Source organism: Sminthopsis crassicaudata, chromosome 2 (assembly GCF_048593235.1).
Source record: "Sminthopsis crassicaudata isolate SCR6 chromosome 2, ASM4859323v1, whole genome shotgun sequence".
NCBI lineage: Eukaryota > Metazoa > Chordata > Mammalia > Dasyuromorphia > Dasyuridae > Sminthopsis > Sminthopsis crassicaudata.
Window position 1 is genome coordinate 501,391,115 of NC_133618.1, and position 24,648 is coordinate 501,415,762.

General features: G+C 36.4%; 1 protein-coding gene across 5 annotated transcripts in view; it reads left to right on the forward strand.

Moving 5' to 3' along the window:
• The window catches only part of FUBP3 (far upstream element binding protein 3), a 76,593-nt gene that overhangs the window by 48,724 nt on the left and 3,221 nt on the right, over positions 1-24,648 (forward strand). For all 5 annotated transcript variants that reach the window (XM_074293879.1, XM_074293880.1, XM_074293881.1 and 2 more), the window contains 11 exons: positions 1,416-1,578; positions 4,083-4,181; positions 6,837-6,941; positions 7,394-7,496; positions 8,115-8,215; positions 13,668-13,809; positions 18,360-18,520; positions 19,330-19,403; positions 19,754-19,834; positions 20,037-20,113; positions 24,069-24,140. In XM_074293879.1, the coding sequence (XP_074149980.1) occupies positions 1,416-1,578; positions 4,083-4,181; positions 6,837-6,941; positions 7,394-7,496; positions 8,115-8,215; positions 13,668-13,809; positions 18,360-18,520; positions 19,330-19,403; positions 19,754-19,834; positions 20,037-20,113; positions 24,069-24,140 (1,178 nt within the window). The remainder of the gene's footprint in view (positions 1-1,415; positions 1,579-4,082; positions 4,182-6,836; positions 6,942-7,393; positions 7,497-8,114; positions 8,216-13,667; positions 13,810-18,359; positions 18,521-19,329; positions 19,404-19,753; positions 19,835-20,036; positions 20,114-24,068; positions 24,141-24,648) is intronic.

The following is a 24,648-nucleotide window of genomic DNA, read 5'->3' on the forward strand; positions in this document are numbered from 1 at the left end:
TCTGGTATTAGTATGGTACTTCTTCCTGAAAAGGTTGTTTTTGAAAGGTGACATTGCATAGCATCATGATATTCATACCTTAAGGTCAATCCTGTTGCCTCTTTTTGATCCAAATGTATTTGGATCTCTGATATCTCTTTCATTCAAAGGACCATCTGGGTAGTCTGGAATTGGGGGAAGTAACAAGAGTAAGGACTTTTGGTAGTTTTAAGAAAAGAACTGTTTTCCATTCCTGTTACAAGTAACTAAATTTCGCAGACACCAGTTTTCAATGGAACTGAAGATCATTGTGGAAAGAGTTGTGCTAATTTGGGGGAATCTCTCTCTTTTTTTCTTTTTCCTCTCCTCTTTCTCTCTTATCTTTGTTTCCCATTTCAATCTTCTGTGTCTCTATTTTTCTTTTCCTTCTCTGTGTCCTTTATGTCTTTTCTCTCTTCTGTGTGTATGTGCGCACATCTGTATCTCTCTCAGTCTACAGTTATATTTGGTTTGGGGACAAAGGTGGGTTCCAGATTATGTTTCTCAGTAGGCAGACTTGTTTCATTATTGCCATTGCTCACAGATTCATAGAAAAGTTTAAATTTATTTTACAACATTGCAAGCAGTGACCCAGAATAAGTGTCACTGTCGTGAGTATACATTATAGGGCAAACAATATGGTTTTCTGGGAGCAAGGCATTTTTCATACAGCAATGGTAGTTCAGAACTGAAGCAAAATATTAAAAAGAAGCTATATTTCAGGAACATGTGAGGAGGGGAGTCAACAAGCAGATTCTCAGCACTAAAAGTTTAGATCAGATAACTGCTCACAATCAGAAATTAAAAGAAGGAAACCTGAACTTTAAAAATTTGTTCTTAATGCTCTAACTGGACTTTTCTCCAGATTCTTATTTTGTAGTAGTAACACATATTTATAACAAGTAGGAAGATAGTTGAATTCTCTTAGCTAGGAAGTTAAGTAACTCTAAGTTACCGAAAAAGAAGAGATGTGGAGAGAGACAGACACTGCTTTTCACCACAAAAAACAAATTGGTGGTTCCCAATCCCAGCAAAGTCAAAGTAGTTAAATGAATTAAAGAAGAATTTGAAATTTATGAATGAATCATACTAATAACCTTAACTCTTTTCTTCCTCCCTCCTTCTCTCTCTCTCTCTCTCTCTCTCTCTCTCTCTCTCTCTCTCTCTCTCTCTCTCTCTCTCTCCCCCTTCCTCCCTCTCCTTCTCTCTCTCCCTCTTTCTCTCTCTCTCTCTTTCTCTCTCTCTCTCTCTCTCTCTCTCTTTTTTTTTTTTTTTTTTTTTTTTTAAATATTTCTTGCTCTGGCTCTCTTTTCTTACCTCTGTTCTATTTCTTTCTTTCTTTCTGCTACACAGACTATTTTGCTTAATGATAATTCTCTTTTCATCTTCCCTCAAAGACAAGCCAAGCGACTATTGGGACAAATTGTTGATCGCTGTCGGAATGGACCCGGATTTCATAATGATGTAGATGGGAATAACACAATCCAGGAGATTCTCATTCCTGCATCTAAAGTGGGACTAGTCATTGGCAAAGGAGGAGAAACAATAAAGCAATTACAGGTTTGTGATGTTAATAGATCCAGAAACTTCATAAGAAATGTTTTCTCTAAAGCCATTTTCTACATTTCTACTCTCATAATAAGTATTATTTTTTTCTTTTTAAAAAGTTTTGTTGATGTTCTTTGGGTGTTTTTATAGTATCATTTCCCCAGTATTTTTCCTCTTTCATCCATCATAACAAATAGTATTTTTTTACAAGACAAAAAAAAAGAGGAAAAAAATACCACTAGTCAGTGTACTGAAAAAGTCTAAAAAATATGTACATTATGCAGAACCTGTGGATTAGAGAATATCTCTTTTGAAACATGCATATTCTTTATCATTTCACAACACTCACTTTTGATTTGTGTATGTGTTCTTCCCATTTATATTGTTGTAATCCTTGTAGATATTGATTTCTTGGCTCTGTTTATTTCATTGTGTATCAGTTCATGACACACTTTCCATGCTTCTCTGTTTTTATCACACCCATCATTTCTTACAACCCAGTAATATTCCAATATAGTCAACATATACCACCTTATGTTTAGCCATTCCTTAGTTGATATGCATCTACTTTCCAATTTTTTTACTATCTCAAAAAGTGCTGCTATGAACGTATATAAAGACTTCTCTTATCCATGGTCTCCTTGGGTTGTAATTTAATGTAAGTTCAGTAATGAAAGCTCTGAGTCAAAGGGTATGGATATTCTAGTCACTTCATTTTCATTCCAAAATAGTTGTACCAATTCAAAATTCCTCCAGTAACCAACCAAATTTGTCTTCCAACAATTCCTCCAACACAGACTATTCCCATCTTTTGTCATATTTGCCATTTTTCAGGGAATAAAGTGAAACCTCACTTGTTTTGATTTATATTTCTCTGATTCAAAATATTCTTTCATGTAGTCAGTAGTTTGCAGTGTTTTGTTTTTTTTGAGGGGGTTGGTTTTTGTGTTTTTCTTTTCTTTTTTTTTTTTTCTTTTTTTTTTTTTTGAATGTTCATATCCTTTTACCACTTATCTGTTGGTCTCCAATGTATGTTTAATTATTTATATGTCTTGGATATCAAATCTTTTTGAGAAAATTTTGATTCAGATATTTTTTCCCCTGTTCAATCACTACCTTTATTTTATTTGCATTAATTTTGTCTGTTCTAAACCTTTTCAGTTTCATATAATCACAATTGTTTAACTTTTGCAATTTCCTATATCTCTTTTTTGATTAAGAATACATCTCCTAGGGGCAGCTAGATGATGCAATGGTTAGAGTGTCAGCCTTGAAGTCAGGGGGACTTGTGTTCAAATCCAGCCTCAGATATTTAATATTTCCTATCTGTGTGACTCTGGGCAACTCATTTAACCCCAATTGCCTTGGGGGGGAGAGGGGAAAAAGATACATCTCCTAACCATAGTTACAAGAGATATAATGATATGTTTCTCTTCTAATTTTTTATAGTGTGTTTTTTAATATTAAATTCACATATATTTTAGATTATATTGGACAATTTTTAAGATGTTGGCCTAAGCCTAATTTCTGCAGTACTGCTTTCAATTTTCCCCAATAGTTTTTATTTATTAAATAGAAGATTCTTTCCTAGGTAGTTTATGTTTTAGGGTTTATTGAACACTTAAGAGATTGAATTCTGATGTTTTGATTCTCCCTTATCTAATCTGTTCCATTGATCTACCTCTCTATTTTTTTTTAAATTTTTTTTTTTAAATCACCACCAGGTGGTTTTGATGACTGGTACTTTATAATATAGTTTGAGATCTGGGAGTGTTATTTCCTGTTCATCCCTATGTGGTAGGCTTTTTCAAGAATATCTGAATCATAGTGGCTGGAATTCACTGGATTCCAAATAATTTGTTTTTCCACACATCTTAATGTTTAGAATACAAAACCTTCTACCAGATAAAAATTGGAGTTCATATGTACTGGCAGTGTTTCATATGCATTTTTTAATACATCCATTTGGAGAGTTAAACTTTGTTAGTATTGTCTTAATGTGTTGATGTTCACCAGATAACACAGATTAATTGTGTTCATATATACCATTCTTCAAAGGAAGAAAGGTTTTTAGATATAGTTTGGCTTATCCCATTGTCTTAGATGTTTTATACTTGAAAGCTGTCTTAAAAATAGAAATACTGGATCATAATTGATTACCAAAAATCTAAATGTTGCTTGAGTGGTAAAGTCAATGCTAATTCCACATGTTAATTATTCAGGGGAGGCATAATTGTATAGTGAAAAGAACACTTGATTTAGAATCAGAAGACCCAGATTCAGTCTTCAGCTCTAACATTCACTTTGGACAAGTCAATCTCTCAGCATCCTTACGATCTTCATCTGTAAAATGGGAGTTAAATATTGGCATGACATACCAGTCAGAAAAATAGAAAGGAAAGTATTTTGTAAGCCTTATAGTGCTATATAAATCTATGCCGTTATTATTATTGACCCCAAAGTGGCTTTTTTTGCTCTATTAAAGATCATTTTCCCATGCTATGTGTTCTTCCTAGGAGCGAACAGGTGTGAAAATGATAATGATCCAAGATGGTCCTTTGCCTACTGGAGCAGACAAACCCCTTCGTATTACTGGAGACCCATTCAAAGTACAGGTAAACTTAACTGGATAACCTTTTTTTGGAGGTTATTATACAGTGGTATATACAACTTAATTGCTATTACTCTTGAATTTTATTTATATTCGCTATTTTATAAATGTTTTATATGTGAAAAGATAAAATATGAGTTAGAATTACTGCTTTTATAACACTAAGTTGTCTCTGAAAATAGGTATTCATTTTATCCAGTTGGGCTGTTCTCTCATTGGGTTTGAGAGATTAGTTGTGGAAAGAATTTTAACAAATAATGTTCTGAATGTTATAAGACAAAAATACTGCTAACCCTGTGGCAGCAAGATGCAGGCTTTTATTCACTTTTCCGCTGTTTGAAATGGATTTATTCTATGTTCCCCTATCCAGGTACCTTATAATCAGTGGGCAGATATTTGCAAGGCACTTGTTTAGGGCTATAGTTGTGAATGCTTTGGCCGTAAACCAGAGCAAAGCCAACTAGTCTGTGTAGGTATTGAGGATATGGCCTTGACCTCAGCAATGTAATACTTTACTGTTGAACAACTAGTTTTAGACAGTAAGGTGATATAATGTCAGAATGGCAAAGCCGAGTTTTAATTACAGAATAGTAAAATGAGTCTGATCTAAAAGTCAATAAAAATTTTTAATTTGGTTTCCAAAGTGTTTCTCATAATCTTTTGGCATTAGAATAAGGAAAGTTGACTAAGCTTCACAGAAAACAAAGCAGTAGCATTAAGTTAGAGGAACTCTTGCTCCTAAGAGGTTAACTATATTACTTCTGCCCACCAGTGCAAGTTTTTTTTAGAACAAAGGTTCTAATTTTATTAATTAATCTCGATACACCAATTGCTCACTATACAACTCTTTTTCTTTGAAGCATTGCCACAATCCTATAGAAGCAACCAGTCCCTCAATAAATTTGTTTATTTTGTGATCCTACTACACAGATAAACACAGATTTATGAAACTAGTAGTTTTTCATCAAGACTAGTAACTATAATAATGGTTGCAAGATAAGGTGGAGTAATTCTGAGTAAACTGTTTTTCTTCCTTAAGCTCTGGTAGGGTCTTGAGCCTGTCATTTCAATTGTCAGATTCATAAACCATCTTACAAACAAAAGAGCAGTAAAGTTTCATTTTTAAGGCTCACTTTTTCATTACACATAATCATTGTTTTGCTCCTTTAAAAAAATAATACATATTCTACTGAGGTATATGTGTTATCTATCTGTGTTAAAATTATGGGGTGCTGAAAGATCAAACTTGATGGTATTTAGTGCTTTTTTAAGCTTGTTTAAGATATGAGAATTCATATCAAGCACAGCTAGGTGGTGCAATTGGTAGAATGCTAGGCTTAGAGTCAAGAAAACCTGAGTTCAAATACATCCTCAGACACTCCTAGGCATGTAACTCTGGGCAAGTCACTTAATCCTGTTTGCCTCAGTTTTATCTTTTGTAAAATGATCTGGAAAATGAAATGGTAAACTATTCAGTATCTCTGCTATGAAACCCCTAAGTATAGTTTCCAGATATGATTGAAAAGACGAGATAAGCAACATTTCTCATTGCTCAACAGTACCCTAGGGCCTGACGGATACTTCTGTGCTCTGGCTTTGGGCCTTACACCAGTCCTCTTAAGAAACATAGAGAATTCATTTCATTAACTCTTCCTCTCCATGTGTGATCCTTTTATCATAATTATTGTAGGAAAAATAGCCTGAGATCAATTAATAGTTAGAGTTATCACTGGTCTTCCCACCCCCAGTTTATACATGTACATTAATTTGTTTAAATACACATTTCTTTATAAATCATGTTGGGAAAGCAAAATCAGAACAAAAGGGGAAAACCACAAGGGGGGGGAACAAAAAAAAGCAAGCATAGCATGTGTTGATTTACATTCAGTGTCCATAAGCTTTTTTTTTTTTAATGGAAAGTTTGAGCCCTCAGCTATCTCAGGGAATGATCATTGTCATATAGGGTGACTCTCTTAAAACCCAGATATTGGGAAACAAATCCAAATTGTAAGGTAAATTGTATTTTAATTGTATTTCTTTCATCTATGTATTATGGGGAAACAAAATTTAACTATTAATATAACTAAATCCATGTAATAATCAGTTTTACATAGAATTTATACTAGCTGCAGTCAATCCTCTTTGGCTTTCCAAATAGTAATTGAAATGTAGCAGGATGATTTAAAAAAAAAAAAAAAAAAAACTAAGCATTTGTCCTCATTACAGGATTTTTAAAAACTTTCTGAAGTTTTGTTTTTGCCATATTCGCTGTTCTTGCTGTGTTATGCTTAGCTCCACAGTAATGTTTTCCATTGCATATGAGTCTTCCCGAAATAAAATATTTCAGAAAAACATTCAAAAACTGAAAATAGTGGCAGAAACATTTTCTTGGAAAGATTAGTAACCAAAAATTAAACCAAGTAGATTTTTTAAAATTCAAATCAGTTGAAACATAGCTTTGGACAATAGAAGAAATGATTCATTCATTCTCAAGTCTGATGAGTATCTGCTTCTTTCTCCCCTCTCCCCCAAACTCCTTACCCCAAGTTTTTTTACAAACTATTGAACAATAGTTTGGAAAAGCTGTCAGACTTTGAACAGCTATTTCTGCCATATGTCCCTCTTTTTTAATGCACTTCTTGTTTTTATGTTTATGCAGCAAGCAAGGGAAATGGTACTAGAGATTATCCGAGAAAAGGATCAAGCTGACTTCCGAGGCGTGCGCAGTGATTTCAGCTCCCGAATGGGAGGGGGCAGTATAGAGGTACACTTGAATTAGAAATTGTAATTGTTTGTTATCATGGCAAAAGGAATGAAGAGGGTCTCCTAGTGGGCATAGTAACAGTCAAATCATTCCGAGTAGTTATTTTTCATCATTTTCAGTGAATAGTGCTATTCACATCTCTTGTTTATGAATGTAAGTAGGTGGTATGTTTCTGTGCATAAACACCTTTCCCTAATTTCTGAGATGTAACAGGAAATCTAGGCAGGCAATTCTTTTTGAGTGCTACAGATTAAGTATTCAAGTTCCAAAGAACCTGTTAAAACTATTTCACTAATATGATAGAGTAAAATAGTCTTTGGGCTATGGCTATAAAATAATAATGTAAAAATCAAATCATCCCCCAAGTATATTTCATGGCTTCTGCATCTGCAGTTCATGCTTATGTTTTTCTCCTATCTATGTTGAGATTTTGTTTCTGTTCCTTCTCTAAGGTATCTGTGCCTAGGTTTGCCGTTGGTATAGTAATAGGAAGAAATGGGGAAATGATCAAAAAAATTCAGAATGATGCTGGTGTAAGGATTCAGTTTAAACCAGGTTAGTTATTGTATCATTTATCTCTGGTTGCCAGATATCTGGCAAAAAAGAATGTGTCTTCCTTCCCTATATGCATCTTTTGACTGATTAAGATGTTTTTTTTTTATCTTTTTTGTGATCTGCATTGTCGTCATGTAAAATATTGATTAGGGATTTTTTTCTTTGTTGCAAGAACTTGTTTATACTTGATTACACCAAAAACGACTTATAGAAATAAATGCCTAGGGCTTTGCCTGTCTACAAATTGGCTAATTAATCAGGTATTTTTAAAGAACCTACTGTGTGGTAGCCACTATTCTAGGCTCTGGGAATACCAAAAAAAAAAAAAAAAAAATGGAAGCAATCCTTACTTGCAATGAACTTATGTTTATTGAGAGGAAATAACATATATATATATATATGTATATATATATATATATATATACAAACATTTATACTAAAACTATAAAGGATGGATATTTTTGCCATGAGTTCACGGCATATATATACAGCCGTGAACTCATGGCAAAAATATCCATCCTTGATAGTTTTAGTATAAATGTTTGCATATCGGATCATTTTTTGCCTCTCTTGGAGTTGGAATTTTTTAATTTAGTCTCTCTACTTCTTGTTCCACAGATGATGGGATTAGTCCTGAAAGAGTTGCACAGGTCATGGGACTTCCAGAAAGGTGTCAACATGCAGCGCATGTCATCAGTGACCTTATTATTACAGCACAGGTGGGTTCTAGTCTCTGGGATCAACCATTTTAACAACACAAGTGGAAAATGATCAACATTTCTATCACTGAGCTAAACTGCATTTTAGAAGCTTCATTTAAAAATACTGCATTGTATGAAATGAATTTATTTTTAACTTAGGTCTTCACTTCTACCTTTTCGATAGCCCCCTTATTTCCCTTTTTCATGCAAATTTTTTTTTTTTTCCTTTTATGTAGTCAATTCTTGGTTATCTAGAATGGTTGAGAAAAACTGTACCATGTATATAGTATATCAATTTCTAAACAATTAAAACCTAATATACTTAATGCTATAACAATATAATCTTTGATTTTGGAAACTTCATAACTTTTCCAGCTCTCAAGGATTTTATCATTTTAAACATAGTTTAAATTGAGTAGTCAAAGAAAGTACTTGTTTTGTAAATCTCAAAATACTCTACAAATGTGAATCATTGATACAGTTTAACAGATATTTATTAAGGGCCTGATTTAAGGCATTATGAACTGAGAACACAGGCAAAAAAACAAAAAAACTTACCCTACATTAAATGAGTATACAAAATATAAGGTAATTTGAAGAGGAAAATAGCATTAAAACTAGGGAGAATTGGATTAGGCTTCACGGAAAACATGGTGTCGGAACTGATAATTAAAGGGGAATATAAGGATTCTAAGAGGGAAGAGAACATTCTAGACATGAGGGACAGCTTGTATGAATGAGTAGACTGAATCTTTGGGTCTTGTGATATCAAATAATTTTCTTTAGGGGGGAGTTAGTATGGATATAATATCTAGTCATTTCACTTCTTTATGGTTCAGTTTTCTCAGTTGTAAAATAAGGGAATTGGAAGCACTGGACTTGAAGTCAGGCAGGTTGGGTTATAGTCCTGGCTGTGCTACTATCTTTCCATGTCACTTCTCTCTGGGCCTCAATTTATGGGATTTTTTTAAATGAAGGCATTGGATGTGTTGACTAGAAGGTCTTCTTATAGACTGTATTCCATGTTTTATTGCCCAAGTCAGTATTAAAGAAGAGAGAAGTATGAAACATGGATGTTCAGTTATGGAATTTCTCTATAATAGTCATCTCTAGGGGCTTCATGTTGTCTCTGAGGTGAAATATAAGCTTTCTATAGACTTTAGAGCTTCTAAAGCTCTATTTCACCTCCCCTTAACTTAATCTATATTCCCATCCTTATTGGGCCGTAGTCTATCAGACTTATCAGTCCAGCCACATTGGCCTTCTCTGGTTCTTTACATTCCCTCTCTTGGCTTCCCATCTTGGCACTGGCCCTTCCCTATATGTACTCCCTTATGGAATATACTTTCTCCTTTTGTTGGCCTGGTGGAGTCCTTTCTTCCTTCAGTATACAACTTGGATACCACCTTCTGCATGAAAACTTATACCATAGGGTTTGGCACATGGTAAAAACTTGAAAAACATTTGTTAATGATTGAAGTATTTGTTAAAAACTCACTGGAGCTAAAGTTGAATGAATGAGTGAAACAATCCCTACTTGTAAGGAGTCTATATTTTAACAGGACAACAGAGACATATAAGTTTATACAGAATAACTACAAAGAGAATAAAAACAAATACAACTATGTGAAAGAGGGAAAACTAACAGTTGAAGAGATAAATAAAGACTTCCTATAGAATATGGTGTTTAAGGATTTTTTGAGTTGGAGTCAATAAGAGAGTCCATTCCAGATGTTAGGGAATGGCTAGAATAAAGGCACAGAGTTCTGGATAGGGAATAATGTATAATGAGGGTGAAAATATAGGTTAAGGCCAGTTTATAACTTAGGCTAGAGCAGTAGGAACTCTAGGCAGTAAGAACCCACTGGACTTGATTTAAGGTAGGCTTCATCCTTACAGGAAAAGTATTTTTTCTATAGTATGGATGGGCTGAAGCAGAGAGACCAATTAGGAAGCCAGTGTTATAATCTAGGCAAAAGATAATGAAGACCTGAACTAAGTTGGTGTTAGTCTTAGAAAGAAAAGTTTCAGATATAAGACATCATAGAAATAGAAATGGTGAGATTTAGCAACTTATTGGCTCTGTGGGATGAAAGAAAGTGGAGAGACAAAGGTTATAAACAAGACTGGAAATAGTGGTGCTTTTATCAGAAATTAGGAAGTATAGAAGTGAGATGAATTTGGAGGGGAAAATAATGAGTTCTTTTTTGAGGACATGTTGAGTTTGGAATGTTTCCAGAATATCCTATTTGAAATGTCTAATAGGCAATGGGTGATACAGTATTGAAGCTCAGATTTAGAGACTGGTTCTGAATATGAAAATCTGGGAATCATAAGAATGAAGATGATAATTAAATTGATAGAAGCCAAAAAAACAGAACTTAAAATAATGAGATATCTAGGTGATGAACCAGCAAAGAAAACTGAAAACATAGGAAGGGATAAGGAGAAAGGATAGTGTTAAAATAATCCAGAGAAGAGAGAGGGCAGAGATATAAAACACAGTAAACATTGAGAAAAGAATTTCAGATTTGTCAGTTAAGCCAGAACATGGTAACTTTAGAAAGGGCAATTTCAGATGAGTGAGTTTGGAAGCCAATTTGCAAAAGATTGAGATTTGAGTGAGTGAGAGGAAAGGCAGTGGTTAATACAACTTTTTCAAGGGACTTGACTGGGAAAGGGGAGCTGTGGAATAATTTGAGGGGATGCTAGGTCCACTTAAGATTTTAAGAATAGGTATAGTAACTTGAACATGAGAATCAGTAAATAGAGAAATGGAAGGAGAGAATAAATTAAATTTGTAATCTAGAGAAGACAAGATGAAATAGAATTGATCAGTATAAAGGTGTTGGCCTTGGAAAGGAGAATGGCCACCTCATTGTCAGATACTTGAAATAGAAGAGGAAAAGAGTAAGAAAAGGCTGTCAGGGAGTTTTAAGTTGAGAAGACTTTTATATTTTGAATGGCTCAGTCTTCAATAAAGAGGTGAGGTCCTCAGCTGAGAAGGGTGGGGAAAGGAATGTTGGAAGCTTGAAGAGAAAATTTTTTTTTTTTTTTTTTTTTGTATTCATTTTTCCAAATTACCCCCCCTCCCTCTATTCCCTCCCCCCGATGACAGGCAATCCCATACATTTTACATGTGTTACAATATAGTCTAGGTACAATACATGTGTGTGAATATCATTTTCTTGTTACACAATAAACATTAGAATCCGAAGGTACATGCAACCTGGGCAGACAGATATTAGTGCTAACAATTTACATTCACTTCCCAGTGTTTCTTCTCTGGGTGTATCTACCTCTGTCCATCATTGATCAACTGGAAATGAGTTGGATCTTCTTTATGTTGAAGATTTCCACTTCCATCAGAATACATCCTCATACAGTATTGTTGTTGAAGTGTACAGTGATCTTCTGGTTCTGCTCATTTCACTCAGCATCAGTTGATTTAAGTCTCTCCAGGCCTCTCTGTATTCCTCCTGCTGGTCATTTCTTACCGAGCAATAATATTCCATAACCTTCATATACCACAATTTACCCAACCATTCTCCAACTGATGGACATCCATTCATCTTCCAGTTTCTAGCTACAACAAAAAGAGCTGCCACAAACATTTTGGCACATATATGACTCTTTCCGCTCTTTAGTATTTCTTTGGGATATAATCCCAGTAGTAGCGCTGCTGGGTCAAAGGGTATGCACAGTTTGATAACTTTTTGGGCATAATTCCAGATTGCTCTCCAGAATGGCTGGATTCTTTCGCAACTCCACCAGCAATGTATTAGTGTCCCAATTTCCCCACATCCCCTCCAACATTTATCATTATTTGTTCCTGTCATCTTAACCAATCTGACAGGTGTGTAGTGGTATCTCAGAGTGGTCTTAATTTGCATTTCTCTGATCAGTAGTGATTTGGAACACTCTTTCATGTGAGTGGATATAGTTTCAATTTCTCCCTCTGAGAATTGTCTGTTCATATCCTTTGACCATTTATCAATTGGAGAATGGTTCGGTTTCTTATAAATTATGGTCAGAAGAGAAAAAAATTTTGGGAAATCTTTTGTGAAGAGTGAGATTTAAGGAGCCTTCTTGTTTGTTGTTCAGTCATGTCTTACTCTTAGTGACCCCATTTGGGGTTTTCTTGGCAAAGAATAGTTTGCCGTTTCCTTCTCCAGCTCATTTTACAGATGAGAAAATGGAGGCAAATAGGATCAAGTGACTTGTTGAGGGCCACACAGCTAAGTGTCTGAGGCCAGATTTCAAGTGAATCTTCCTGACTCCAGGATGTATTCTATCCATCCAGATGGATAGAATGCCTAATTGATTAGGGAGTCAGGAAAGAATAAAAAGATTGCCTTCAAGAAAAATTACTGATAATCAGCTTGCCTATTTGCTATTTGTATCTTTCTCACAAAAATGACTATGAAAACAAAATCAACTTAGCTGAGTTGGAAGTTTTCTAGATAAGTGTACGGTTTATCCTCACAAGTAGAAGATTTTGTCAACAGTGGACCTTTTTTTTTTTTTTTTTTTAAACACTGTTCTGAATTGATTTGGTAAAGCGGCTCCCTCTCTTGAAGGAAAGAAAACTTCAGGCTGACTGCATTTGTTTTAATGTCACCATTTTGAAATGCTGCAGGACCAAAGCGTTTGACATAGCAGACAGTGATTGGAATGGGATTTGTGCACTCTGAATGTTAAAAGAAATCTTCTTCTGTAGATGCCTGCCTTTGCGCACTGTTCTGTGATCACTGAACAGTGTGAAACTGTGTTTCAGAGAAGTCTTCTCTTCAGCATCAGGCTGTGGGTAAAGGGGACAGCTCTTGTCCCTTTCAGAACTTGCCTTCACTGGTCACTGTTTAACACATCTTTGTGCTGGCCCTTGGGAGTGGCATTGCAGATAAAAAAAATAATCCTTTGATTCTTTCTGCTTGTTAGATTGCAAGGTCTTCTGAATCATGGAGCATTGTCTGTACGCCAACCTACTTGGGGGAGGGTTAGAAACCATAAACTGTCACTCAGGCTTCACTTTCAAATGCCGATAGCTCTTTAGCTTCTGACTTCTGATAATCACAGCATGTGTTAGCCACAGGAAGAAACCTCTGGGTTGGATAAAACCAGGCTCTCAGTTCCAACAAATTGGGTCCAGCAATTAAAACACAGGAACAAGGTAGTTGAGCATTTAACTTTGGAGTTTATCCAAATACTTATTTTATTTAGATATATTTATGGTGTTTATATAACATACTTATCTACTCAGTTCCTTTTCTGGTAATGCTTTAAATTAATTCCATTTTTATGAAATACTTAATAGTCAGAAACATGAGAAAGTATCCTGCTGCTCCAAACCTAGATGTGTGGCACTGATTATTAGCCTATCATTTAAATTCACTTTCAGTGGAGGTGACTAAAAATTGTTGTGATGGTGGTTGTAGTGAGAATTGTCACTAAATTTTTGCTTTCCTCCCAGGAACGGGATGGTTTTGGAGGCATTTCTGTATCCAGAGGAAGAGGTCGTGGCCGAAGTGATTGGAGTGTTGGGGCACCTGGAGGGCTGCAGGAGGTGACCTACACAGTCCCAGCAGATAAATGCGGCCTTGTTATAGGCAAAGGTAATAAATCCCTGCTGAATTTCCACTTCACACCTATACCTCCAGAATCTGAGTTTGCCTGATTAATTCCATTTGCCTCCTAAAGTCTAATCTAGACCTTTCGTTTTACTCATCAATCTATAGGTATTTATTAGGCACATTACCAAAAGCTAGACCCTGGGATACAAAGGCAAAAGAGAAATGGGCCCTGCCCTTAAGGGACTCACATTTTTGTGAAGGAACCCTTGCCAACGTTGGCAGCCAAGCCCAGCATCAAGTCTTGTGGCTCCACATTTTCTTGCACCACTCAAGGTTCTGTTTGTATTGAGCTAGTTTGAAACATTAAGAAAGTGGTATTGAAGTTATTTTCAAATAATTTGAATCATTAAGTAATATATTTTTCTCAGATGAAGACCTCTCCTGAGTGATGTCATAGCTCCTTAGAGAGCATGAGACTAGGAAGTCCTGAATTCAGATTCTGCCACTAATACTTATTACCTGTATAACTATAGCTGGCAGGTTAGGTTTTTTAAATCTTCCATTTCCTTACTTATAAAATGGCAAATACCTAATACTTAGAGCATCTGCCACACTGGATTGTTGTGAAGATCAAAGGAGATCGTGTTCATAAAGTGCTTTAAAGTGCTACAGCAACCTCAGTTGTTCTTAGACCCTTGATGATTAGAGGGAAGAATTCAGTATCTTCATTTGATAGGTGAGGAAACCAAGATCCAAAAAAGCCAACAAATAACCAAGGACTGATTAAAAATTCCATATTTCTGACTAATGCTTTTTTGTTTTAGACCATATTGCTTGTTGTTCTAACTGTTTTTATAGTATTTTGGCTTTTTAAATTTTTTTCAGCACTTCTTAATAGATTATTGTCGAGAAAAATGAAAGTGGATGGGCTTGCTTTGTGGCCATTTTTTAAAAGAACAACTAAAATCCAAATGTGTAACTTGGAATCTTTTTATCCTAATCCTTTAGCATGTGTTGTGGGAAATATGTATAGTATATTGAGGAGACAAGTTGAAAGGGGCAATAGATATTTAAATAAAAGTCCAAAGAATATTGTTCCTTGATGTGAGCCAGGTGCTCTGAAATGCATTAGTAGCAAGAAATAAACATAGAGGGTTGAGTTTTATAGATAAAAGGTTTTATTATTTATCCAAATAAATTAGTGTTTAAAGACAGAATTCATATAATTCAATGTAAGAGGACCAAACTTTAAAATTGACTTCTTATGATTTACACATCTACTCTAAAGGATTGAATGATATACTTTATGTGAAAAGAAATAAACTTAATTTTATCTTAATTTGTTATTTGTCATTATAACACCTTTCAGAGAGCAGCATTTCGGGGGGGGGGGGCAGGAAGTAAGGATGGTAAAGGGGAGCTTTGTCTCAAGCCACCAGAAACATGGTATCAGAGCACCACATAAATGGGGCTGGTAAATATCCCAAAGCCCAGTCTAAATAAGTCTTCTATTAACTATTCCTTTGCAATTACAGAATGATTATTATATTTTCCTTAACATTTATTTTTAAACTGTCTGGTCTGTCTAACTATCTTAGATTATAAACTTTTAAAAAGTAGAAACTGTAATCTCTTTTGTATATCTGACTGACATTGTATCCCATATTAGTGTGTATGGTTCATTGACAATAACAAGTTTGCTATCCCCCTCTTCTCTCCTGCCATTTGGATGATTTGAGACCAAATCTTATTGATATCCATTGATCTTGATAATTTAAGACTTTTAAAGATGAGCTGTAAATTATATTTGATTTTTTTCCCCTTTAGATATCAGTGAAGCTTCTGTGTCTTTATCATTTGAGTTTCTTACAGTTGGCAAAAGATTAGTACATTAGAATTACCACCAAGTTCTTTGTCCTCTTGCAAACCACTCTGAATCAACTGGATGAACTAAAGTGAATAAATGGAATGATTCCTCTCTCATTATCTTTTCCTTTTCCCCTCATTTTTTTCTTTGAGAGGTTGGCTAGGTATGGTATCTTATTCTCCTTAAAGCTGTTTGGGATGTGGTTGAAGAAGGGCACCCATACAAATGTCAGGCACTCCGTTTGGGAGTTGGTGCTTGAAAACAAACTGCAGCCTCTTTGGGCCCCTAGCTGGATTTCCATGATAAACACAGCAATATTGACAGATAATGTGGCCAGCCTGGCTCTTGTCAGCCCAGCCTTTTAGCAGGTTTGATTAATTGCTTTACGATTTCACGACCAGCTGGGGGGCCACTGGTGGGTCGTTTCTGCCCCCCATCAGGTGGAACAATGGAGCAGGCTGTTGAATCAGTCTATAGACAGCCACCATGTGCCAAGCGGGTGACCTCATTTTGAAGGAAGATGAACTTAAATTAACTCCTTCCGGCCCCGTGTAGTATAGTGTTGACTGCCTTGCCTTATTAGCATGCTCCCTAGGTCTAAGCAAAGAATTCTTAGGGCTAGGGTTGCAAATGCAACTGTTTTCTGAAAGCAAAGAGATATTAGCTGATTGAAGACTGTAGGGCTTTGAGCTTCTAAGATGCACTGTTTAGTGCATAAACCTTGCAATCACATTATCTTGACTCAGGAGGGAAATGGTATTGGCAGGGACTTGGTGGGCTGATGAGTCTTGCAGAACCATAGCTTTCCTTGAAAGATGACCTTGTAGTCTTTCTTGTTTTAGTAAAGTAACTTGAAAACCAATTGACAAATGAAACTGTTGTCCCATTTTGTGGGTCAATGAAAAGAAAATTCCATGACTCTTAAATGAAATGTGGTAGTTAACAGTACTAAGAAGTGAGGTTGTACTTTACCTATAAACAAAGCTTAAAGGATATTTAAAACTGTCATGTTGTCACTTTTATGTAGAGAGTAAGGGGAAAAAATGGGAACTTTATACAAATCTAGCACTTATTTAAGAAAAGCCTGAGAGTATTCAAAACTTTAATACCTGTTTGATAAGTAGCTATTTTGTTTATTTAAAACTACTTAGTATAATGTACTACTCTAGCAAATATTCACGGAAACTTGTAACACAGTACTAGTTCTAAGTTTTATAAAATAGTGAATGACCTTTATTTTCAGCATACCAGACTATAGATGTGTTATTGTCAATTACAAAGGCAAGGTTTAGGGATTGGTTTATTTAGGTTGCCTTGCTAGAGGATGCAACATGTTATCCCCCAAAATGTTTTTGAAAACCTAATTGCTTGGGGATTTATTCTGAAATGATATTCCCTCTCTGAGTATGGGGGACTGTTGGGACTTGGGACGAAGGAAGAAGCAAAGATTGGAATGTTAAAAAGGTTAAGAGGATATTACAAATGAACAAATACAGCCCCGGTCCCCTGAAAGGTATCTGTTGTTTTTTTTGTTTTGTTTTGTTTAATTTTACATGAGAATAGGATATGGGAAAGTCTCAAGAAATGTTTAAATATCATCTTATCTGCTTTGCATATGGACTGGAGACAGTTACTGCCCTATAGCAGTTTTTTGGTGATTATTATCCTCCTTGATTTACAAGACTGGTGCTATAAGTTTTCCCTCTATTCTTTCTTCTCTGGACCCCCCCCCTTTTTTTTTTTTCTTCTCCAGTTGAGTGAAGCTGATCTTTAAGTTCTGTGAAATTTCAAAAGAAGAATTGAACCATTGTAATGCTGGCTGGAGCTTTTGTTAAGCAAATTTCATTAAGAGACTGGGACTCTCACAGGTTTTTCAAAAAGTCCAACTAAATTTTCATTAGCCCTGCTCCACCCAGTGTTCTTATGTACACTGTCATGGTATGGCTCCCTGTCTAGATCTATTCCCTATGGATGCAGTGACTTTAGAAGTGACAGGATGGTATATTAAAGGCCTTAGTGGGAGCCAAGAATTGCTCGGTTCTTTGCCTGGCCGTTTGACCTGTGCAGGGAGGGGAGAGCGGCTGGGGTGGCCTGTGTATTTTGGTTGAAGGACCCCATTGTACAATGGAGCAGTTATCAGAAAGTCATTCTTATACTAAGAAAGTAATTTGTAACTTATCAGAGGGAGAGTTAAGGACTAAACACACAGTGTTTTTCTTGGGCCTAGAGTTCTGAATGAGGATGGTATTGGAGAACAAACAAAATCCAAAAATATTGAACACCTACCATGTGATATATTGTAGTTATATTAGTTCTTGGAGTTTGGTACAGTTTGGTTTTAGATAGTAAATCTCCATTTTAATCATACATGTAGGATACACGTACTCTAATAATTGAGCATTTCAGTGCCAATAAAGAGATGTTCTGATGATCACTTTCCTGCTGGTTTTACCCATTAGTGATCTTAGCATATTCCACATAATCTGCTTATTATCAGCAAGTGTTCAAGCTCCAACAAGCAAATGGCTGCCTTCTTAGCAATATTGTTCCTTAAAAACACTTAAATGTTTCTATTTATTCTGTATGTGTCCTGGTGCATACAAAACATTTTTCTTGTTGGTGCTAAAGTAAAGGATGTAAAAGAGAAAGAAATGTCTGATTTGTTAACTGTTATCAGAATCATACCTCATTTATTTTTTCCTGTATTCTTTTTTTCTACCTTCAGGGGGTGAGAACATCAAAAGCATAAACCAGCAGTCAGGAGCTCATGTAGAACTTCAGCGGAATCCACCTCCTAATACAGACCCCAGTGTACGGATATTCACCATCAGAGGCATACCACAGCAGATTGAACTTGCCAGACATCTCATAGATGAGAAAGTTGGTGTACGTACAAGGCCCTTTTCCCCACCTTTGGGCTGTTATTAGAATATTCTATTGGCTGTCTGGTGCCTTCCCCCTGCTTCCCCAAGAATCTTTGTATTTCCTGTGCCATTCAGCAGTTCCTCACACTGTTTTGGTGAGCTTGGTTGGGGCAAATGGGTTATCCCCATTTTACTGAGGGTGAAGTCTGAGGCACAGAGGCTGATAATGGTCATGGACCAATGAGTGAAGCATTGTGGATGTTCCAGCTCCTCACCACCCCAAATCTATGCCTGTTTTCCAGGCTAGATGGGGCTAATGCTTTGCACCCAGCACTGCCCGCCTGGCCTCTTGTTGGCATTGTACTGGTAGCCAGACATGCAGATGGTTTTCATTGACTCTGGCTTTAGTTTCAGGCACCTCAAAGCAGATAAAGGGAGTGTTGATGGAGGAAAGATTTGCCACTGCTCACCTCAAAGGGGACATAGAATTGCAGAAAGAGACTTGGGCCAGCCTTAATTGACGGGAGAGTCAAGCAGGTTGGTCCATATACACAGGGTGATAAGCTAGGTTTACTGTGGTGTTATCATCCATAGACATGGCGGTACCATTATTTGCTGTTCTGTAGTATTGTTCACCTGAGGGTGTGAACCATTCTGCAAATAAAGTTTTCTGTGGGGAAGAAAGGATAGATTTAGGGTTACGAGGCATTTTTGTTTCATTTATTTATTTATTTATTTTGGCTTTTAAAGCTGATTTGGAATGGGAGGGTTTGGGCACAGTTTAAGAGATCAGTGAATAGGAAGTTAGAATTGTCATTGTGTCTGTGACAGGGTACCAATATGGGCGCACCTGGAAGCTTTGGTCAGAGTCCTTTCAACCAAGCACCTGCTACACCTCATCAAAAGTGAGTCTTTTACCTGTGTCTTTGCAGAGAATTTTCTCTCAAGAATTCCTTCTGCCCACAGTGTCCCTTTTGGGGACTCCAGTAAAAAGGGAACATTTGGTAAGGGCATCACAGTCAAATAATGTCTTAAATTGTGCCAATTGTCTAATCTTGGCCTTGGCCCTTAATGATGATTTATGTCAGGGCTTTTCCGGACTAATTTGGGAGTCCTTTTTTCTAACACTAACATTAAAAAACTAACACTTAGCCATGTCACTGCTAATGGATTCTAAAACAGGATTTCTGGGCCAGTCTATTTCATAACTTCCACTCCTAGCATTTTTATTTTTTTATTCTTACATCCCATGTAGTACCTTTCCTCCAAGGAGCTCAGGGTGCTTTCCAAACATTGCTGCTAAAGTGAACGGTAACCCTCACAGCAACCCTGTGAGGTAGGTAAAACCAATTATTTCATTCTCGGTCTCTTGCAGAAGCAAAACAAGCTTAATCTTACAAGTTTAGCTTTCAGATTTTGAGAAACGGTTGGGAGGGATGGAAAAAGAATTTTGAATGAAAGAAAATGTGAAGGGAGGTGGATATGGAAGCTGAAAAGGGGGCATGGATCAGAAAGAATGAATGTTTTGTAATCCACAGTGGTCCTCAGGCATTTATGACCCAAGGCTGGGGTAACACCTACCAGACGTGGCAGACACCTGCACAGCAAGTCCCAAGTAAGTGATACTTCAGAATCTGATGAAGCAAAATGAATATTTCCTTACAAGATTTAAGAAAAATAGATCAGTGAATTCCTAGAATCCTCTCAAGAGTCTAAAAGGTAGTGAAGCCTTCCTATAAAATGTAGACATAGCCAATCAAAGGTGATTGATATAAAAAAACAGCTTAGACCTTCTGCATTCTTCATTAATGCATACCTTATGTGAGTATATGACTACAGACTAGCTACATAGACCTCCACAATTCTGATGCTTTCTTCATCTTCTGCCTCTTCTATTCCAAGATGTTAATTGACTACTGTTTCCAAAAACTGGGGAACAATAAGGGCCCAATTGCTCCCTCTATCAGATCACACAAGGGCCCATTGCCCTTCCTTGTGGTTGACTACAGTCTGCAGATAAGTAATGTGATAAGAGTTGTGAAGAAGAAGATGAGAGGGCTTAGAAAAGAAGAATCAGCATATCTCTTGATGCTGCTCTCTGGGGTGGGAATTGAACTGAAGCCTCTCCTATGTTCTGCAGTCATTTTCCAGGTTTTTTGACTTGGTTTCATTTTGTTTAAGTCACCAGGCATTTGTCCCTCATGAATGGGTCATAAATATCCCATTTCACAAGAGCTTCCTTTGGACCAAACTACTCTTACACTGTTGCTATTTAGCCAGGTCTCATAATAAAAAGACTGAAGAAATATATAACACCCCAACATCACTAACTCTTTGTGATTAGTCTTCTTGGATGTCTTTCTCTTTGGTCTAGATGACAGTACTTATCTCATTATCAATGAATTCTATTCATCCTTCTATTACAAATGTGGTATAGCTTTTTTTTTTTGGGGGGGGGACATTACAGAAAATGATAATCATTAAGCAGATGTTTAATTTTCCTTAAGTTACAAGGGGAGGATTCTGATTTCTTTGGTAGAGATTTGTGTAACTCCTTTTTGAGAAAGCTTGGAAAGCTTGCCCAAGGCTTTTAGTCTATATTCCTTCCCCTTGTTGCTTCCTTAATTGGTTGTGGCTAAAAAGGCCCTTTTAGAAATTCTTTCTTAGTGTCTGGAAACTAAAATGACTATTTAGACTTAAAATTCCTCACGTTGTCAGCTCAGAGTCATACGAGTTCCCAAACCAGAAACTAGCGTTAGCTGTTCTAACCCTTGTGTTTTATTGGTGTTTAAAATAAGTTGTTAATTCTTTTCAGTTATTTCCAGAGACTTTTCCCATTTAATCATCCTTGTTAAAAACCAAAGTTTCTTTGACATATTGAAAAATCCAGCATGTTTTTGTTTGGGAAGGATTCATTTTAATTCTGTAGATTTTATGACTTGTAGCATACTTTTATGTTCTATTAAGTGTTCTTGTGCCAAGTGAAGTGGGTTCTGCACATTGGAAATAAAGGAGTCCTGATTCTATAGTTATTTCACAAATAAATATTCTAGTAGATGTGAGATGACAGGACTAGAAGTCAAGTCCTAGATTCTAGTGTTGATTTCTTCACTCTCCTTATTTCTTCACTAACCTTACTTCTCGAAGCTCTGAACCTCTTAAATCTTACAGACCCCTTCCATTTTTAAGGTTATAATTCTGTTAGTTTGATTGGTTCATTGCTCAATCAGATGTTGCTTTTCTTACATACCTGTGATGATGGGAAATCCTTCTTAAAATACCAGAAAGTTAGACCTTTTTTGAATGACTGTAACTTGACTAGCAAAGAATAATCTTTGGGTTAACTAGTGTCAAGAAAGAACCCAACTGAATATTTCCCATTCTGTGCCATGGTGAAGACAAATGCTGAGTACAATCAGAAAAGTAGATGTGTTTTAGACTGAATACAAATCAGTTCTGATTTTCTCCCCCTTAGAAGATTGAGAGAAATAAAAATGTAGTTGAGAGCTTTGTGTTAGCCACTGAAAGGTCAGGTGGTAGTTTTTCTGTTTTGTTTTTTTAATGCTTTTTATTTTCAAAATACATGCAGATAATTTTCAACATTTACCCCTGCAAAATCCTATGTTCCAAATTTTTCTCCTCCCCTAGACAGCAAACAATCCAATATAGGTTTGTGTTTCTATATGACATGTTTATGTGCAACTCTTCTGAATGAATTTCCCCATCTGCCAAACAAACAGTGCAGTTATTAAAGCAGACTTAACTGTACTACTTGCTCTGACTAAAGGTCAGAGTGGTTCCCTGATCTCTCCTCCTTCCCTCCAAGGCCTGGGAGGATTACTACACAGAAACTACATAGATACCTACAACTGAAAAATCTTATTTTCTACATCTTAAATGTTTTTGTTTTTTGTTTTTTTAAATTTTTAAAGGAAATCTTACTGGAGGTATGGAGGAGAGGGGCTGTGATAGGGTGGAAGGAAAGGGAATATTGATTCCACTATCTTATTTATCCAGTAATGTATTTCTGCCTGCCATCCAACTTCTTAGTCCCCTTTAGAGAACCAGATCATTCCATTGTCTACATAAAATACCTATTAAAAATTGTCTTCTCAACCTTTTCTTCACTCTCTTCCCCTTGGCCTTTCCCTTCTAATGATGGGAGTGGAGAGAAGGAAGACTCTCTATTCCTGACCCTCACTCTTAATCCTGCATGCATTTGAACATAATAACTCTATCCTCCTTAAATCTGTCTTCAATCTTAAATAAATTAATTATTAGAAAAACATTTCACTGAAATGTATTACGGATGTGTCCTTTCAGCCTACTTTGGACTCTTAATTCCGATAAAATAAAAGGCATTTGGGGGTCCTTTCCTTTGTTGGTATTAGCAGGTGGACACTCAAGGCAGCCCTGACCTCAGCAGAAAGAAAGGTCCTGACTTATGGCTTTGGTCAAATCTTTTAACCTTCTTTCATTTCTTAGGACAGGATGCTACTGCTCTGTTCCCTCCACCCACTTTATACTTGCAATGTATTATGTTTAACAATCTTTCCCCCACTTTCCAATCCTTACTGATTCAAATCCTTTTGCAGCTTATATTGCACTCTAGGACATCTTGAGGTGGGAGAGAAGGGAGTAAAGAGTTACAATTAACTTAATTTCCCCCCTGTCCACTTTCCCTTGTCTCTAGCCTTCCATCTCCTTTCCCAAAAAAGAAATTTGGAATAGATTAGGAATTTGATGCATATATTGTCTCTGGCTAGACTTATAGACTTTGCAAACTGATTCCATAATAATTAGTGTCTTGGGAAGTTCAGTGAAATGAGGTTAAGATTGAGCTTCCTTTCTTTCTTAGATTTTCTTTAATTTCCTATACTCAGTTTAATTGAATGTTTACAAGTCTGTTTGTTCGACTGTACCTAGCCTTTTGTTTTCAACTAGAAAAGAAAGGTCATATAAAGTGATGATATTTTTTTGCTCCTTGTCTGTTTGAAGTTCAGTTGATTCTGTAAGCAAAACCAACTTTGCCTTTAGTGTTTCTCTTAGCCTTCTGTCTATTATATACTCTTCTTGTTTAAGATATTGAATGCCAAGTCACCTTAAGTAGTCCACAGCAGTGTCTCTGAAGCCCCTTCCCTGGCCCATTTCATTAGAAAGCTTCTTTGCTCTCTTAAAGGCCTACCCTGTTTCTTTCTGACTTAGAGGCCACCTCCTCCCCACTAACTGAGCTACTGTGTTTCATGACTAACCTAGAGGAGAGACCCTCTTTGCACCCCTTCCCCACACAACCAGGGGCCAAAATTGGTAGTGTATTTCTTGGGTGGAGGTTCACATTTTGCTCTTTTCCTCTTTTGTCCTGTCTTCCATCCTTTTCCAGCTAAGTCTCTTGCTTCTTTCTTCCAAAAAAAACTAAAGCTCCCAAAGCATCATTGTGAGATGTGTATCCCACAGGCTTGTTGGTGGTATGGATAAAAAATACACCAAGAAGTTTTGGGTGGTAGCTGGGCAGGGAAGGAAAAAACCCTCCTTTCCTCACTGGCCTGATTGTTTTTGTCCTCTTCAAACAGGCCAGCAGAGCCAGCAGCAGAACAGCCAGCCTGGTTACAGCAAGGCATGGGAGGACTATTACAAAAAACAGAGTGAGTGGCTTTCTTCAAAAGCAGATGACCAATGACAAAGTGTCTTTTTGTCTCCCCTGAGCACAACTTTAATTGATTGTGGACAGAGCATCTTCTTTTCCTTGCCCTTTTCCCTCAGGAATTTCATGCTAGTATCTCAACTTTATTTCCCCATTTTTCTTTTCCTTTTGCCAAAACAGAGCTATAACCAGTCAGTTGCATCTCAGCTGGTTTAGAAATGCACATTATATTATCCCTTTTCTGTGCTGATTCTCATTGAGCAGTAGTAGACTAGGTAAGAGACAGAATGTAGAAGTAGATGTGTAGTAATGGGTTGTCTTTCTGCTTAATCCATATAACTGAACCACAAGCCAAATCAATATTAAAAACACCTCAATTCAAGTCAGAGCTAAAATTGGTATATTTTCTTAAATGGTTGAGTTATGTGAATTAAATATTCTGTAATCTGAATTGAGATCTCATTTAGTTTGAAATCTTGATTCACAACACGATAGTCATGAGAGCTCAG